The 18036-nt window shown below is 43.0% G+C and overlaps 1 protein-coding gene across 14 annotated transcripts in view; it reads left to right on the top strand.

The window, feature by feature from the left end:
• The window catches only part of AATF (apoptosis antagonizing transcription factor), a 54085-nt gene that overhangs the window by 17066 nt on the left and 18983 nt on the right, over positions 1-18036 (top strand). For 12 of the 14 annotated variants that reach the window (XM_080630180.1, XM_080630177.1, XM_080630188.1 and 9 more), the window contains exons 7-11: positions 756-920; positions 1690-1773; positions 12252-12319; positions 13770-13850; positions 17158-17229. In XM_080630180.1, coding sequence (XP_080486306.1) covers positions 756-920; positions 1690-1773; positions 12252-12319; positions 13770-13850; positions 17158-17229 — 470 coding nt within the window. Of the gene's footprint in view, positions 1-755; positions 921-1220; positions 1322-1689; positions 1774-12251; positions 12320-13769; positions 13851-17157; positions 17230-18036 lie in introns of those variants that run through there. The other 2 variants (XM_080630179.1, XM_080630181.1) reach the window with 2 other exon arrangements.

Genomic DNA, 18036 nt, shown 5'->3' with positions numbered 1-18036 from the left:
GTTTGTTAATGTGTGCTCACATGCTTATTGTTCAGCAGAGATTTGGGGAACAAGTTGATGTGGAAGTTCCGTATCATGGATGTTCCAAATTAAGCCGAGAGTTACAGCAGTAAGAATTAAATTCACAGGTACGTTTTCTTCCCCAGCTTTACAGGAGTCTGAAAGAAGCTCAGTCCTCAGATGTCAAAGGCATAAGCTCTTCTCCTTTGTTTTGAGTAGATGGGCAGAAAACAGTTTCAGGGGCGAATGGTTTCCCAAGTTTTGGGAAAAACTCTTGGATAATGTTGGTGGTCTCCCAATAGCCAATCTCATCATAGCCAGTTTTCAGCAGCAAGTGAGTTCTGTGAAAATGCCACTAGTGCTTAGCAGCAGGCTGTTCGTGTTTTATAACAGAACTAGGGACTTCTGTGGCTCTCCTCCTCCATGAAGTGTACACTTTAATACAGTGGGTAATCATTTCACCCGGAGATCCAGGGTCTGCTAACATCTGTGAGTCAGAATTAATCATTGAGAAGTTAATCTGAACCAGAACAGCAAAGGCATTTTGTTAAACCAGGCGTCAGGTTGCCTCAGGTTGGGAAGGGAGAGAGAGGGAGAACAAATAAAAAATCCTAGCAGAAATCCCTGCAACGAAACCCAGACCCCCTCCTCTTGGAATGCTGTCTGCTTATCCACTGACATGGAAAGATAGAGGAACGCTGCTGCCTTGAGGAAAAGCTTTCTGCATTATCTGACACTAGTTAATGTTGTTGCAGGGTTTCGGTGCCTTTGAGCGTTCAATCTTGACTCAGATTGATCATATTATGATGGACAAAGAGAGATTACTACGGCGGACACAGACCAAGCGATCCATGTATACAGTGCTGGGGAAGCAGGAACGGGAATCTCATCCCATCCCTGAGTCTTTGCCTGAAAATTCGGTAAGGGCTTTTTCTTTCTGTAACTCACCCTGTAGCAGCAGAGGAATTCTGCAGAACAATTAGCTCGAGCCTTTAGCGGGTAATGTTCTTGTTTGTGTGAGATTTATGGAGGAGATATGAGTGTTGATTCCTATAATGTAATGGCCAAGAAGAAGATGTAGACATTTCCATTCCAGTGTTATGGTGTTTGCATTATCTCCTGTGCCAGTTCTTGACAGGGGAAAACAAGGTTTGGTCTGTGACTGTGCCCTTCCTGTGCTGTTTGAAGTGATGATGCTGTCACTAGATCTGCTTTTTCAGGTAGTGGCTACAGAACTGTTTTTACTCTGGAGTTTAGAATCCTTAACCCAGAAAGTCACTTCTGAAGTCACACTGCATATAACCTACAGAATATGTTAGTGGTAAGCCTGTTATTAATTTAGTATTTAAGAATGAATAAATACTCAATTCTGAGAGATCATGCAGAATTACTGCACTTGCAAGATGTATTTTTGCCATTACATTAAAAATACCTGTAGTATTTTGCCAGAAAGACTTTGCACAGTCCTATTTGTTTCCCAGTAAAGGTCTCATAAATCTATTTTGGCACTGGCAATGTTTCTGCTTTGCCTTTAAATGTATTCCTAGTCCTTAACAGCTTGTTATGTTGGGAGGTTTTCTCCATTCCTTCCTGTCTTCAAGTATGTTTACAAGCTGCTGCACGTGATGTCATCAGAGTTAGGGACAGAATTACGCACACGAGCTTTCAGTATTTCCTTTATGCTTCTAGGAAGTCCTCCCTGAGTCAGAGTCCAACAGGCACCTGAAGGACATAGATGAGGAGATATTTGATGACGATGACTTTTATCACCAGGTAGGTGATGGTAAATTTGTGTTGGAATTATGGCTCCAGTTGGTTTTTAATACTTACAGAGCTAATGTGCTCTACATATCTCTTACCAGTGAAACTCAGTTACTCTTTTAATACCTGAAATCTCTGTAGATACCTCAGAGGACCTCACACAACTTTTGATATAGGGCTGCGTGAGCTTAAGGTTGCAATTTGGATGGAAACTTACTGCTGTACTTGAGTGAGTCAGGGCCACAGGATAAGGTCTATCTATGTTCTTGCTGGTGAATGTTGCTATACCAGAGAAAAATGACTGAAGTCTCTAAAGGTGACTGTTCTCTGTGGGTAGAGTCCCATTATGAAAAATGAGTCTAGAGCACCTGAGTTACTCTCAACTCAACCTAAATCATCTACCTACTGAATGAAGAAGTTGCAAGGCTTCTCTAGGACTTTTCTTGGTATTGTGCCAGCTTGGATTTAGGCCAGTTACTCTTTTTATTTGCGAAATTCCTAGAAACAAGGAATGTGCACCCAGTGCATGGAGGCTGCAGCTTAGGGAAACCTCGTGTTTGTGCTTCATTTAAGAAATGAGAGTGCCAGCTTCTGCAATACGGAAATGGCCATATATTGAGGAGTCTGATTCTCTGTAAGTCCTTCCTCACTGCACAAAACCCAGTTGTATTCTGATGATCCACAGAGAGCTTTAACTTCAGGACTAAACAAGTACCATTATCACATTAGAAAGGCTGAATTTTCTGATCTGAATAGCATTAGAGTGGCTGGGAAAGTGTTAGGGCAGTGGAAGAGAGCTGCTGCCACGTGCCTGTGCTCTGGTAACTGATTTAACCAGAAGCATTTGGATAGTTCTGAAATGTGGGGTTTCATGTACAGAGCCAGGACTAAAGGTGAATTAAAGATTTATTAAATTGCTAATTCTTACCTGTGTTTTACAGAAAGGAAATACAGGGAACTCTAATGCTGTCAGTTTTTTCCATTCCAACAAGGTTTTCAACACACTTCCAACCCTGCTGTCCAAGAATATTTGCAGTAGATCTCACCTAGTGCAGAATTAGGACAATGTTTGTGAGGAATATACTCAAGGCAGCCTGCCTGAGAGCCAGGACTCTTGTTTCAAGCCAGCTCTTCTGCAGGCTCTGTATTTACTGTGGGAGCATCTCTGCGGGCACTGCTGTGAATTGAGGAGCATCTCTTGGGCAGGTGAAGGTGTTGGGTTCATCTCTGAAGGCTCTGGGTGCCTGTCTTGTGGGCAGCAGTGGTTGAAGAGGCCAGATCTGTAAGGAGGGAGATAACACTGAGGTGGAATTTGGGGTCCAAGTGGACCAGAAGGACAGCTTTGGGGGCCACCATAAGAACACTGAATAAATGAAGTTTGTTTAACAAAACTGTGAAGTGGTCAAGGAGAAATAGCTGAGATTGACTGTCTGTGGACCTGTGCAGAGGAGGTGCTTATTGGCCATGAAATGTTAAATTTGTAAAAGAAAAGCAGCAATAGATGAATGGCCCATCTTTCCTTCTAATAACTTTAACTTCGATGCATCGTGATTTCAGAAATATGAGTAGTCCCAGCTTAGCTTTTCCCCTCACTGGTTAATTGGGGTGCTGAGGTTAATCTAAATTAAAACTTAAACTAATAGAGGTCATTGAGGGAAGAGAATCACCTGAGTAAAACAAATGGGGCTGCCAGGCACAACTGTATCTTGGCCATTTCCCAAGAGGGAAGTGGCAGCAAATTGGAGTTGTTTCAGCATTCGGCAGAGGTGAAGGATGGGTGACACTGGTTTAGTGTACGGCACCTCCGGAAGCGTGCCAGATTGCATTCCTTGCTGTACCAACTGCTGCCTCCCGTGCACAGCGACTAGGAGCAGGACCAGCCAACAACATCTGGCAGCACAGCAAGGAATGGGTGCAACCTTCAACACCCCATGGACTCTAAATATGGTGCTTAGGCTGGTGGAGGCTTTAATCACTTACAGTCTTTGGCAGCGGGCAACGACAGCTTATCTGAGCCTCGTACATCACGCACAGACATCTGCTGAGCCGCGAGGCAGCGACACATTCATTTTCCTTTCTTGCTTGTTGGGGTTTTTTTATATCCCACCCTCCCTTCTCTTCCACTGTTTTTCTCTCCTCCCATCCCCAAGATGCCTTTTGGGAGAGATGATCTGTAAAGATTGCTGCTTCATTGTGTGCAAGTAATGGGGATGCCAGCTCCTTGCCAGACAGCATGTGGCACCTGTGCCACTGACCTGGTTAATGTCTTCTGTTGAGTGGGATTTGGCAGAGATTGGAGCTGAAGCCAATTCAATGATAAAGCTAAAGAAAACTGCTGTATGTTTCCTGTCACCTCCCAATTAAATTGGTTTCATAAAGGGCTTTCTTTTATTTGTCAGGGTGCTAAACTGAAGCTGGACATTGCACCCAGAGAGGGTAGAGTGCGTTACAATAGAGCGCTGACAATGCAGTGAGTGTGTTTTCTCTCAGATGGGTCATAACTGGGGGAGCACTTTTGTGTGTGTGGATGTACAGATATAAAACACTGAAAGGGACCTGTTTTTTTAGGAGTAATCAGTAGCAACGTCTCTGGTTGCTGGAGATGACGTTGCTCAGGAGCTCTGACCTCTGTGCATTATGCTCATTGCAGAGTGTACGTATACACTTCAGTGGGTGCTTTTTATCTTGTATTTGCATTTAGATCCAGAGTTTTTTTAGTATCACTTTCCTTTTTCTAAGTAACGTTTGATAATGATCAGTTTATTTTGAATACTGCTTAGGGTTTAGCAAGCATCTAGATAAAGGAGGACATTGGAAACCAACTCCTGTATATTTCAATGGGAAATCAAGTAAAAATGAAGGCGAGCTGATGAATGTGCACAAGTTACCAATAATGGAATAAGCAGCTTCACCATTTTGTTACAGATTATCATAAAAAAAGCTCTTTAATGAATCTGTTTTTCCTGTGGAAAACCGATTTTCTTGTCCAGGTCTTGGTATTCAATGGAATTCACTGTGTGGGGCTGGTGGAATTTTATGGCAATTCACAGTTTAACTCTGTTGTGTCTGTTCATCCCATTTTGCCTTTTCTCATCTTTTTCACTTGTTTTATAAGCAGTTATAATTTTTATTGTGGTGGCCCATGGTAAATAGTAATGTGAAGCTGAGCTGAATAATGCAGGGGAAATACTGTCACCTGGGTTGCACTGGCTGGGACTAGTGAAACTGTGTCAGCGGATCCTCATTCCTGCCAGCAGTGAGAGGCTCGACTCTGTTTCCTTTCCTTTTAAACTCTCCTTCATACATGGTTTTAAGGGAAGAAAAAGGCTTTTTAGTTTTACAAGTCATGTTTATGTAGAATTCATTACAGCTGATATTGCAGCATTAAGACTTAAAATTCCAGCCTGCTACCAGAGAGCTGCTGGTCTGACATGCTACAGTGGAGATTTTATTATTAGGTTGAAATACTCCTCTAGTAAAGGAGAGAGTGGAAATTGGTTTATTCCCAACAGGAATTAGGTTAATGTTCATATGCTAAGCGTTCCACTGGTAGCAGCTCTTCCCAGAGCAAATGTTCATCACTGATGGCAGCAGGTATGCCTAAGAGTTAGGAATATACATAATCCCTTTTTTCCTCTGCTCTCCTACTCCCTCCTCTCCCTAATTTTGGGTATGTTGTATGTCACTGCATTTTGTAACAGCCCACAATCACCAGTGTTGTCTGTGATCACCACAACTTCAGCAGCTGAGTTGAAAGCAAGCTGGGGAATGTTCAAGGAAACGCTGAAGACTTCAGAGGGATGGCAGCAGTTTGCCAGGCAGGGTTGTCATATGTTGCAGTGAGCTTGGGTTTGCTCCCAAGGTGAGCATCAATAGCAAGAAGAGGTTTTTTCTCTTCCTTATCTATACCCTCATTACTTAGGGAAGGCGTTAATCCTGGAGAAAATGTTGTTTAATTGTAGGACTCGTAGCTTTGCTGTTGTGAAGTGGCAGTGTGTGTTCCTGCCCACTCTTGCACAGTGTGTGACAGGCATGATTTTTACAAGTGAGCAAGAAATCTCACTAACTTCCTTTTTCCTAGCTTAGCATCCCAACTGCCTGCTATAATCGGAGTAACCACAAGCTTGCAACCCTGAATCTCTTGTTAAGATGCTTCTAGCTCAGTTTGTTTCTCTTCTGAGTTGTACTTGTGTCTAAAACACAGTGTGGCATTTTAGAAAACGTCACCTGAGGGGATAAATTTTAACTTGTGTCCTGAGCAAGAGTTGGCCTCAAGCAGTTTCTGGGCCACAAACTGTGCTTTCCTCTCTCAGGTATTTGAAAATGCCCTAAACAAGTAATTACTAATGCAGTGAACTATTAAAAGTCGATAATGGTGAGGAATAGAGAGAAGAGTGGCTTTCTGACAAGCTGGTTTACCTTAATTAAACTGGTGAGTGATTAATATGGACAGTTGATCTCGTGGCTTTAATGAGATGCATTTAGAGTTTTGTGTGAAGAAGAGATGTCTCGAACCATCCCACAGGTTAATGGCAATACAATACTCTTATCACAGGCATGTATCTTTCAAATGGCTGGGTAGATGGTTAATAACACGTTTTAAAGCTTGATTTGAAACTTCTCTTAATGGGTTATGAGAAAATACAGAATACGCAATGCCTATTCTGTACAAAACTCAACTTTGAGAAAATGCTTTCTAAAAGGAGACTGTCCAGTGGTTTCATCTCATATTTCTGGTTTTTACATTATAAATAATGGCAGAAAGTGGTTCAAGGAGACCTAAAGATAATATTTGAGCTGCAGTCTGAGTTTTCTCTGGTGTTGCTGGAAATCCAAATTGTATTATGATCCTGCGGGGTGAGAGCTTGGGAGAGGAGAAGAAACAGCTTGTTTCTACATTGGGGCAGGACATGGTGTAAAATGTGTGCTGGGTGAGTCCTGGGCTATAGCACCTTGTTGTAATTGATGCTGGTTTAACTAGTTGTATAGTGTATAAATAGAACAAAGAGGGAACCCTGGATCTCTCCAAAGGCTAAAGGAGAAACAAACAAACAAAAGTACTGAAATTATACTGCTAAAACACAGCTTTGCCAACTTTCTGTTCAGGAAAGAGGAAAAGCATTTGGGGTTTGTAGTCTTCCTTCTTGGACTCAACAAGTTGTGCTTATCTTTTCCCTTGCTGTTTCCTACAGTGATTTTGTTAAAAAAGACCTCCTTTTTAAACCTGTTTTAAAAGATGATTTAACAACAGCACATTTCTTCAGTGTGTGACGTGTCATGTTGTGGCTTTATGAAGCAGGATGAAGGTAATTTGTCTGAGCTTCTGAAGGATTCTGTGTTAAAAGATAGTGGAATGCCATTAGTAGACCTTCGCACTGTAGTAATTGTTTACTGTCACTAGTAACAAACACATTCAGCTGGAGAAGTCCACAGAAGCAATTGACCAATACTTTAGAGTCCTCACTAATAAAGAGAGGTTTTTTTTAGCCAAGGGGTGACAGAGTGTTCTGTTAAAGGTAAGCAGCTGAAGTCTGCCTTTCTCCCACTTTTCTCATTGTTTCATAATCCACAAGTAGTCGAATCTTTGATTCTGCTGCTTTAGCAAGTGACCAAGATGGCAGAAGCCATAAGAGGTTCTGCTTGTCTGTTGTTCTACGCAGTTGCTTTAACATGAACATTGTCAGACCCTTGTTTGATAAGACTATCAGCACAGGGAGCCTGATGGGCCTTGTTTTGACTCCTCTGTTGTGCAGCTCACCTCTTCTCATACCTGAGCTGGTGAGTTCAAAGGCAGCAGTGCCACTTCCAAGGCAGAGCAGTTGCCTTTGATGCACTGTAGCAGGAATGACCTGTACCTTTCCTGGCTTTTCTGAAGATCTGAATAACATCAAAGCATTCCTTTTGCTCTGATTGTATTCCTAAGCTTTGTAAACTCGACTGTTTCCTGTGATATACTATAGATGAACTTTTGTGAGGTTTTAATCTGAATTGATCTGTAAGGTCTAAGAAGAGGGAGCCTTTTGTCACCAGGCTTATTTCAGCTGTATTTAGCTCTTTGTCTCAAGTGGAAATTCTTAGGGGTCTGCAAATCAGAAAGGTCAGCAACTGTAGTATTAGAAACACTGATAGATAGTGCATGAAAATGAGACCTAACCTCTGAGATGAAAATTGACCTCTAAAATGAGAAATGAATCTCTATTACCCTTGAACAACACCCTGATGGCATTTCTAAATCTCTGTAATTTTGTACAATGTACTTTGTGTGCATCTCTTTAACCAGCAGAGACAGGGAGTCCTTTTAAGGTGAATTCTTTAGAAATGCACCCATCATGGGCTCTAGTGTCAATTTAACAGTGCCTTTGGTGTCAGCAAAGGTGGGTGAGCACTAACCACTGCTGGAGCTCTCACCTTTGGACATGTTTTGTGGGAGCATTGCCTTGCTCTCTGCTAGTGGTGCAGATTTAAAGCTCTCTCACATGCTCAGGACACAGAAGACAGAGTCAGTTCTCATCTGCTCCCGGCCCTCCTCAAACATGGCTTGTGGTCCTTGACAAACCACACAATCTCTGTGTGCTTTCCTTTGCTCATGTGGTTGGTAGTCCCTGGTTTTGGAGTCTGGTTGGGTTGGGTTTAACAGCAAAGCTTTGTTGAGTTCAGAAATGCGTGTGCAGGGGCACTCTTGTCATTGGCACTTCTTTCCAAAGACAAATCAACTTACATTAACAACTTTCTTCTGCTTACCATTGTCTGCTCTGCGCATAGTTTGTCCTCCTGTTTCCAGCTGTTGGTAGGAGCAGCTTAGGGTTGAGCTGCAGGCTGCTGGATGTGGTTGCACTTCATTGCAGTAGTAGGCAGTTGTGCTTGCTTACATGAGAAACTAAGCTTAAGGCTTTTGAAGTTCAGGAAAGATGTGCAGAGGAGAAAGCAAAAAAGGATACGTTTCAAATCAAAGCCTTTTGATGCTGAAATTGCCTAACTCAAACTCTTGTCTTCACACATCAGGGCTTAATGCTGATAGTGATTTACTTACACTTCCTAGTTAATAATTAGACATTGGGAGACACCATATATCACTCCTAATGGAATATATGGGGTCTGATGAGAGTTTTCCGTTTTGACTAATAAATTTTAACCAGAATCGCCAAGCTTAATGAAATATTACCACTTCGGAAGGGTTTTAAGTCTTGTGCTGTGAAAACAGTGTTGCTTTATTCAGTAAATGAATTTATCATTCCCTCTATATCCTGAGCCCGAGCTGGCTCTGGAGCATGGGCTGAATGCAAGACTCTGAACTAGAAAGTGGAAAAACTAATCAAATCCTTAAAGACCAAAGGCAGCGAGGCAGGTCTAGACTGACTTTTTCAGTGGTAGCCTCTGGCTACATCCACTTTTATGGTAGTAACCGTTGTTAGCATGATTTATAACTTTAGCTTTAAGACATACGCTATTTAGATGTAATAAGATGCTTCGCAGCTTTTATTTCTGCTTCCTAATTTCCCTCTTGTTCCTGCTTTGTTTCATTTACCCCCATCCTCTTTGTCTCCCTCTCCTCTCCCCAGCAGCATCCTCAGTCCTGCAATTGACGCTGTCCTGAAGAAACAGTTCACTGTCAGCACCAAGGTCAACCAAACTGCCTCAGCTAATGGCTGATGGGCTGGTGGCCTGGTTAGGGCAGAGAAGACCACTGGGTGCAGGGCTTAGTCTCCTACTGCTGCACAAAGCTTTTCCCTTCTAATTCTGTGCACAGAGAAGAGGATATGCCCCTCAGCAAATAGGGATCCCGGCTAAGCAGCACACAGGTCAGCTCCTTGTCCTTCAGATCTATCATCACAGTATCACAGTATCACAGTATGTTAGAGATTGGAAGGGACCTCAAAAGATCATCTAGTCCAATCCCCCTGCCAGAGCAGGAACACCTAGATAAGGTTACACAGGAATGTGTCCAGGCGGGTTTTGAATGTCTCCAGAGAAGGAGACTCCACAACCTCCCTGGGCAGCCTGTTCCAGTGTTCTGTCACCCTCACTGAGAAGAAGTTTCTTCTCAAGTTTAAGTGGAACCTCTTGTGTTCCAGTTTATACCCATTACCCCTTGTCCTATCATTGTTTGCCACTGAGAAGAGCCTGGCTCCATCCTCGTGACACTCCCCCTTTATATATTTATATACACTAATAAGGTCCCCCCGCAGTCTCCTCTTCTCCAAACTATAGAGACCCAGCTCCCTCAGCCTTTCCTCATAAGGGAGATGCTCCACTCCCTTAATCATCTTAGTCGCCCTGCGCTGGACTCTCTCCAGCAGGTCCCTGTCCTTCTTGAACTGAGGGGACCAGAACTGGACACAATATTCCAGATGCGGTCTCACCAGGGCAGAGTAGAGGGGAAGGAGGACCAGTAGAGGGGAAGGGAAGAAGTAGATGGGAAACACTGCCATGCCAAAAGGAGAATTATTCTGTTCAAAAGGATCCTGCCCCCTTCCCAGGTACAGCGTGAGGAACCTGCCCTTGAAATGCATCTTGTTCTAACCAGTGTGACCATAGCTGTAAGATCATGGCAGCACTCCTTAGTCTACCCATCTCTGGATTTGGTTGGTCCAAGTCCTGCTGAAAATGCCTTGCTGCTTCATTCTCTAAGAGCGTAGGATGTCTGTGCGCTGTCTTCTCATTCCTTAGTCTCTGCTGTTACTACTCAGTGGGGTTTGCTGTGCATTGTGCCAAGGAAGCAAGATAACAGGGGACACTAAACACACTGTATTGCTGGTACAGGAAGAAACCACTAAACCCCTGCTGCACCATTTCTTGCTGCTGTTAAAACCCTCCCTCCCACCTTGCTTTTGACAGAATATTGACTAGGAACCAAGATCCCATTTCTGCTTAGCCTTAAGGGCAGCTGTTTACAGAGTGGCGGTGTTACACAGGTTTACTGTGTCGTATGTCTGTGTAACACTGGATTTGGATCTTGTATTTAGCTGCCAGGAGTGACTGTGATGAAGTGGGAGAGATAAACTGATAGATTGTGTGCCAGAAAGATGTTGGGAATCAGTCAGATAAACAGGGCAGAGAAGTAGCTTGCTGTTTTCTAGTGATAATAAACCAGTGGCCTCTCTTCCTGGGATGTTTAAATGTAATTGCTGCAGTCAGAATCTCAAAAAATAAGCAGCTAGAAACAGAGTCATATCAGGTGTTTAGTTATGATTGAATCCCTCTTTTTTTTGGTAATATGATGTGTGCCATGAAGAAGAGGAAAGATATGGACAGGTATAATAAATACAGTCTCCTAAAATGATACCCATCTGCCTTTATGGCATTTATCTTCTGTGGGGTGCAGACCTTTTCCCTTCCTTACTTCAGTAGTACTTAAGTGATCAGAAACCACAGGAGTCAGTGCGTTTCTCATGCAGCAATGAGCCTGGGACAGCTTTTGGCCTCAGCTGTGCTCAGTGGAGCAGCATAGGGTGGAGGAAAAGCACTTTTCCTCCTTTCTTCTCTAGCATCAATGTGGAATTGCCTGGACTGTGGTTTGCAGGAGGGTCTGGTTTGGGTTCTGAGCTGCAGCAGTAACTTCCATCGTCAGTGAAATGTCAGCCTCGATAAAGCAATCTGTGCCTCTTGGTTTTGGAGGGTTTATTTCTGTTCTCTGTGTTAATATGTTGGCTGATACCCAAGGCACAGCACGTACAATTTACAATGAGTGGTGATAAACATACAGCACCGGTCAAGTATCCAAAAAGACTGTTCACAATATTCTTTGGCTGCAGGAAGCGAGAAATACAAACCCCAACCCTCAGGACATGAAAAGAAATAGAAGAGTCTGCTTGAGTGTTCCTGCTCCAGCTGTAAAAGTTATTTTGCTGTGCTGTACCTTGGAGTGAGCATTACTGCCCTGAAGTGCTTGACTTCTGTCTGGTGAAGTGTTTTGGTTCCCCCCTGCCCTCCCCACTCAAAGTGGGGGGCAGAGGTCTTGCTGCAGATCTGTCTGCTTTCTATCTCTTGCCCATGAGAGTTGTATACACAACAGATTTTGAACTTTTAGGTTTGTTTTATCCTTCCAAAGCCCAAGGAACACCACCAGCCTTGAAAACAAAAGCTGAGGCTCAGCTGCTCACATCCCTCCAAGCTTGTCACCCATTTGCCCTCTGTGGGATTGTGCACTTTGCTCTGGGCTCCTGGTATTAGCAGTTACCCAACGGCTGGACCATCTGACAGCCCCAGGGGAAGCTTTGCAGTGCCCTCAGGGACTCCACTCTATACTACTCCTATATCCATCTGAAATTATATGCAGAAACTCTTTGTAGTGGCCTTTGGTGTTATGCTGCAGTCATGGATGAGGGTGATGATCTACAGTAACCTAAACTTTTAGCATTGCCATCAGCTTTTTCATGCAGAGGAAATGTTTCAAGAAATGAGGCATCCAGGTCTTTTGAGAAACCTGTGAGCCTGTTGCTATTAACATGTCTTTTCTGTGCTTTTCAATGGGATTGTTGTCTTTCTTCTAGCTCCTTCGAGAATTTATAGAACGTAAAACCACTTCACTGGACCCCAATGACCAGGTGGCGATGGGCAGGTAAGTACCAAGTTTTCTGTAACATCAGTAGCTTCACCCCAGCACTGCATTCCAGTCCAGAACTACTTGTGGGTTTCTAGTCCCATTCATTGTAGAGGGTCACATTTTGAATGACTGCAGAAAGCATCATCTGGGCTTAAGACACTGCATAACAAATAGTTAAACCAGTATGACAGCAGTCAGGAAAGTCATCGTCTGTAACAGATTCCTGAGTTATGGATCACAATGACTCCGAGTTTGCCAGACTTTGAGCTGTGCCCTGGTTTCTCTGCAATCCCCTGAAGATAATTCCAGTTGTAAAAGGCTTGTTCCAGACATCGGGTATTTCTGGATGCAGTACAAATGGGATCCATAGAGGGCTGTCTTAACCGACCCTAGTGAGGAGGAACTAGACAAAGCGACTGCCTGCTGCTGAAATTGGGCCTGTTGTCATTACAAGCTTTCACTTGTCATTGTTTTAGAGGAGCAAACCTTCTGTCATGAGCTCTGTTAAAGCAATTCCTGTGTATGCTCTCTCCGTACTGTAAGAAAAGATACTATCCAGTTAAAACAGTATCAGGGAATGTTTCCTGGATGCAGAAGTACATACAGTTCCATGCAGGGAAACTCTTATTTCTGTTAAATTCTATAGTTAGAAAAGAATCTTCCAAATACCTCTTAATGAACAGGGTACATTTAAATAGCCATGGGCTTCAATTTAGAGAAGTAGAAAAGCAAAGGAAGGCTGGAGTAGGGCTCTCCACTGCAAAAGTGCTATGGGGTATATGTATGGGAAGGGGAAGAAAATGCATTAGGAAATTTTGTGATGGTGAAATAACTTTTATCCTTGTAAAATATTACCCAAATTTTAGTGCAGTGTGTCAAATTTATTTTGTGTATGTCTGGAATATTATGGAAAGCTCTTCCCTATAATTTAACATGATATAGACAAAATTACATTTAAGTGGTGATTACATTGTACATTTATCTGACTTTACAATAAAATAGATTACAGTAATTAAGATTATATTAAGATTGCAGTAATTGGATTTTGCTAGATTTTTTCCCTTGATGTCGAGTTTTCATTGTATAAATCAGGTAAAATGATGCTCATTCCTGTAAAGAAATATTTATAACTGGTAGAAGTTTGTCCCTGCTGAAAACTTCTTTGGTTTAATGAAGTTCTGTCTGAGAAGTTGGGCTTTCCCTTCTCAATATAGGCAGGGATCAGACAGCACTTTCTCAGTGTTACTGCCTTTTTTTGGCAGGTTGTTTAAATGCCCTGTCTGTGGAGTGAAGCCACTTCGCAGGCATTTGGAGTTTCACGCTTGTTTTCCTGAGGTTCTGATCTCTTTCACTTATGTAAATGTAATAGGCAGCGGGGCTGGGAAGGGCCTCAGACCCCATGGTACCTAGTGCTCATTTTCCTTGTGGCTCTTTAGTTGTGTAAGTGTCCTTTTGCGTTCCCCAGGCAGTGGCTGGCCATCCAGAAGTTACGAAGCAAAATAAAGAAGAAAGTGGACAGAAAAGCCAGTAAAGGGAGGAGAATCAGGTGGGTGTCAGCTTTTGCAAGCAGGCAGTTCTAATTTTGCCAAATACAGTCTGACTGCACTGGGTTGGCTCTGTGGTGCACTGAGAGGCTTCTTTGTGCCTTTTAGGGCAAGATGTCTTGCTCTGGGATACCCACTGGGGCATCTTAATGTTCTTTGCGCCTGGAATAAGGGCTTGCTTGGATGCAGCTTGTGAGCATTGCCTAGATTAGTCTTGGCAAGAGTGTTCACTGGTCTCAGAAAACACTGGATAGAGGTGTTCAAATGTCCCCAAGTGATTTGGGGCCAGAATTCCCAGTAAAAGCCAATAAACACCTCTTGTGCAATATATATTTAGCTGATTGAAATGTGGGTAGCAGCTCTAGGGGAAGATGTGTAGAAAAGCCTTGGTAAGGTAGATGCCTATTTTCCACTGACTGTCAGCTGAAATTTGGTGACTAATTTCTCTTTAATGTCTAAGTCACATCACAGCTTTCTTTAGCTTCAGCTTATTTCACATCCTGACTTTTGGATCACTCATTTGGGTTGAACTCTCCCCATAGGTTTCCAGTGGAAGACTCTTCCATGTGATAAGGTGGGAAGTGAAGCAGCCTGGAGAGGATAGGTTGGGCTTTTTTCCCCGTCTTTGCAGAGCAGATGCATGAGTCTCCCTGAGTTTAGCATGACTGCATGATTTGTGGTGGAGGAGGTGTCTGTGGCAGGGAGGCAGCAGCAAAGCTGCACCGCTCCCTGCAAAACCCGCAACATTAACCATCCTTTTGTGAGTAAACTATAAATCCTGAGTTTAGATGGCATCTGATAGAAAGTCAGTGGAGTCAGTCTGGGTCAGGCCTGGCATAGCAATTTTTAAGATAGATGTCATAAGATAATTTATTGAAAGAGGGAAGAGCTACGTTGTTGGCCTGAAAAGCCTGTAATTATTGACTATCAATATTCTTTTCTGTCAGCATCACACATAATTGGATATATTCATGATTCAGTCAAAACTACTGACAACATCACACAACTGAGTCAGACTCGTAAACCTCCAGGAATAATGGGGAAGTCTCTCATTGTGTGCAATCTGTGTGCTTCAGCATTCCTGGGAGGTAGCTCTCTGGCCAAGTCAATTGCCTCTTAGATCTTAGGGGCCTTTTTTTTTGCTTCTTTAAATAAAAGTTGCACTGACCCTGCAGGGAAAATATCAATAGCAGAAAAAAGTGCCATTGTCTGTGTTTAGGATTAACATGCAGTTAAGCTCCAGCATCTCTTCAGTATAGTCCATAAGAGCCTAAAGTTGGTTCTTCCACTGAGAGACTCCGTGTCACCCCAGGCAGATCACTTATCCTCTATTCTTCCTTTTCCTTCACTAAAACTGGAGCAGCAGTGCTTAGATTTGGTTTCATGAAAGGCTTGGAGATCCTGCAGAGCAAAGTATGAATACTAAGTTTCCTCTGTCTCCATAATTCTTCCTTTTTGTTTCTTCCTTCGTAATTCTTCCTTTCTGTTTGGCAAATAAAGCAGTCCTTTAGCAAACCTTCAATATTAGAGCATGTTTGGATGAAATGTGCTAATTTATTAGGGTCTGAGAACCTTCAAATGCTTTGAAAAGCAGCTGATCTTCCACTTGACATGAGTACCTGTCCCCTCCATGGACAGGGAAACTGGGGTACTAAGAGAGGAAGTGAGCTCATCCAAAAAACTCCAGTTGAGCTTAGGAAACCTGGTGCCTGAAACTCTGCTGTCCCTCGCTAGGACTCGCCTTTTCTCGCAGTAGACACGGAGGAGTGATGTGTGCACCCTATTTTTCATGTCAGTGATTCCTGGTCCTGTGCTGCTGCAATGTCTTCCTTTGAATGAAATTAAATAGTTTAGAGCTGCTCAACTGGGGTTTGTAAAGTGCTTATTTAAAGAAATGTGCCATTAATGAGTTCTGGGCAGACAAACTCATGTCAGAGAATTCATCTGAGCTGCCAGGTCTCTCTGCCACTCTACTGTCCCTATATAAGCGTTGATCTCTGTGAATCCATCATTTGATAGTGTCTCATAAGGGAACTATTCAATAGTCCAGCCTGTTGACCTGGGGTTTGTTGTAGAGCTGGCTCTGCACAGCTATGTCTGTCGCTTGACTCCGTCATTGCAGTTAGACCAGGGCAGTTCCCTCCATTAACAGGGACAAAGACTTGATTGTGCGGAGAAGCCCTTGTGTGAGGGTGAGTGTGTGTTGTGCCTGAAGAATCATTCTGAAATAGTCTTGCTAGCTAAAAATCCCCTCCAGGGAATGTTCCTGCATAAGCAAACAGAAGGGAGTGCAGAGGTGGCAGAGTGGAAAGGTGATTCTGGGCAAATGCTTGTGAATCCTTTTGCCTGCTATTTGTCAAGCTCTAAAAATAGCAGCAGCTTGGATAAAACATTTCAGATGTGGGTGGGCAGCGTTGTAGTGTACACCAAAAGCCACTGGTTTGGAATCCCCTGCCTGTACACACCAGGGCTTAAAGCCACCTTTTCATTCTGAGTTTTTCAGTCCTCTGTTGAATTTTATGCCAAGTCCTTGAATATAAGTCATGAAATCCACTGCAGGTTCCTTTCCTAGCCCGATGTGGAGAGCAGGAAGGGGAGCCAGTATCTGAAGATGCAATACAGCTTGCAGAAATGGTTTGGTGGATCAGGAGCGGAGACAGATGCAGCACTGTCTCACATCTCTTCTTTGCACAGGTCTTTCTCCTTTGCTTCTATTTACGTGCTCTGTTTATAAGTTACTCAGGGTAAGACTTTCCAGCTATGGGTGTGGCTTGCAAAGGGGGCTTTTGATATCCTTTAGGGCCCTAGATACAGCAGAGCAAGAAAGAAAGGGGTAGCAGATGGATGCTTGAGAAGATCTGATGCTCTGATGCTTCTGCTGCCTGCAGTGGGCAATTTAGGCACAAACTCCAGAAGGTGATTAAGATGCCAGCTGAAGGGAAGGCTGAAAACGAGTTCTTGTTTCTCTGTCTCTTGAGTTTTCAGGGTTGTCTATTTGGGAGCCTGATTAGGTACTTGCACACAGTTAATGGATGCTGTCTGTCCTCTTTCTGGCTGTGATAAGAAAGGATTTGTTTGCCATTCAGTTCGTTGTATCATCTGATTGTTCTTGTGTCCATGTTATAAGACAGGAAGAGGAGGAAAAGGAGGGGGAATTGCCAGTTACAACTACTGACTCATTAGATACCAGCCACCAGGAAAGCCAGTGCTTTGCGTCTCAGGGGCTGGTATGTTTCTATTCCAGCAGCAACATTTCCTTTTCATTAATACTTACTAATGTGCTGTCTGCTTATTTCCTGCACCATTCAGGTATCATGTCCATAACAAGCTGGTGAGCTTCATGGCACCTATTGACCACTGTACAATGAATGATGATGCCAGGTGAGTAATAGATTAATTATGTTTCTCAAATGGCTTCATGACAGCATGATATTGACCTGTTCTTCAGTCTGTCGCCCCCTCCGTTTCTTCTTATCAGTTAACCATTTGTCACTGGCATCATAGCCTAGGTGTCTTGGTCACACCTGCCCAGGCATTCTGGCTGAGCTTTCACTCTGTAATTACAGTGACACCAAACAAGAACTTTCCATAAATCTCAGTAGTTACATTTTGATTCCTGATTTAAAACTCGTCTGATTTTGTAATCTCATTTTGAGGAACTATTTTGGAAATAGACAACTAGGTTATATGATCTCTTCAGGTATAACCAAAGCTTACAGAGAACTTGTCTTCTAACAGAAACGCAACTGGTTTAGATGTGTTTAGTATGCATTTCCTTAGAGCAGTTAATGACTGCAATAGTTCAGTCAAGAAGCACTCAAGACCTAAATGTTGCTTGTGTTTGTGTCTATTTAAAGAGCAAGGAATTTTATGGGAAGACTGTACTGTTTTAATGTGCTCATTAGTAAAGCACATGAAGTTTTGTGCATGGTTACTAGGTAGCTTTTCTGCATCTACACCCATTTTTCTTTGGTATTGCATTTTTAAACTAAAGCTGGAAATGCTGAGCATTTTGTGGGAAGGAGGTGGGATAATTTTTCCAGTGAATGGATGTAGAAAGCTTGAGAAACATCTTTCCCCTGGGTTGCGGAACATGTTTGTGCTTTGTGAGAGAGAGAGATGTCATCTGTCTGTTTGTGAAATGACAGCCGCATACCTGCTGCTTTTAGGCTGTTGCCTTTTGGGGTA

This window comes from Psittacula echo, assembly GCF_963264785.1.
Source record: "Psittacula echo genome assembly, chromosome: 15".
NCBI lineage: Eukaryota > Metazoa > Chordata > Aves > Psittaciformes > Psittacidae > Psittacula > Psittacula echo.
Note: the sequence above shows the minus strand (reverse complement) of the source record. Positions and strands in the feature narration are given on the sequence as shown.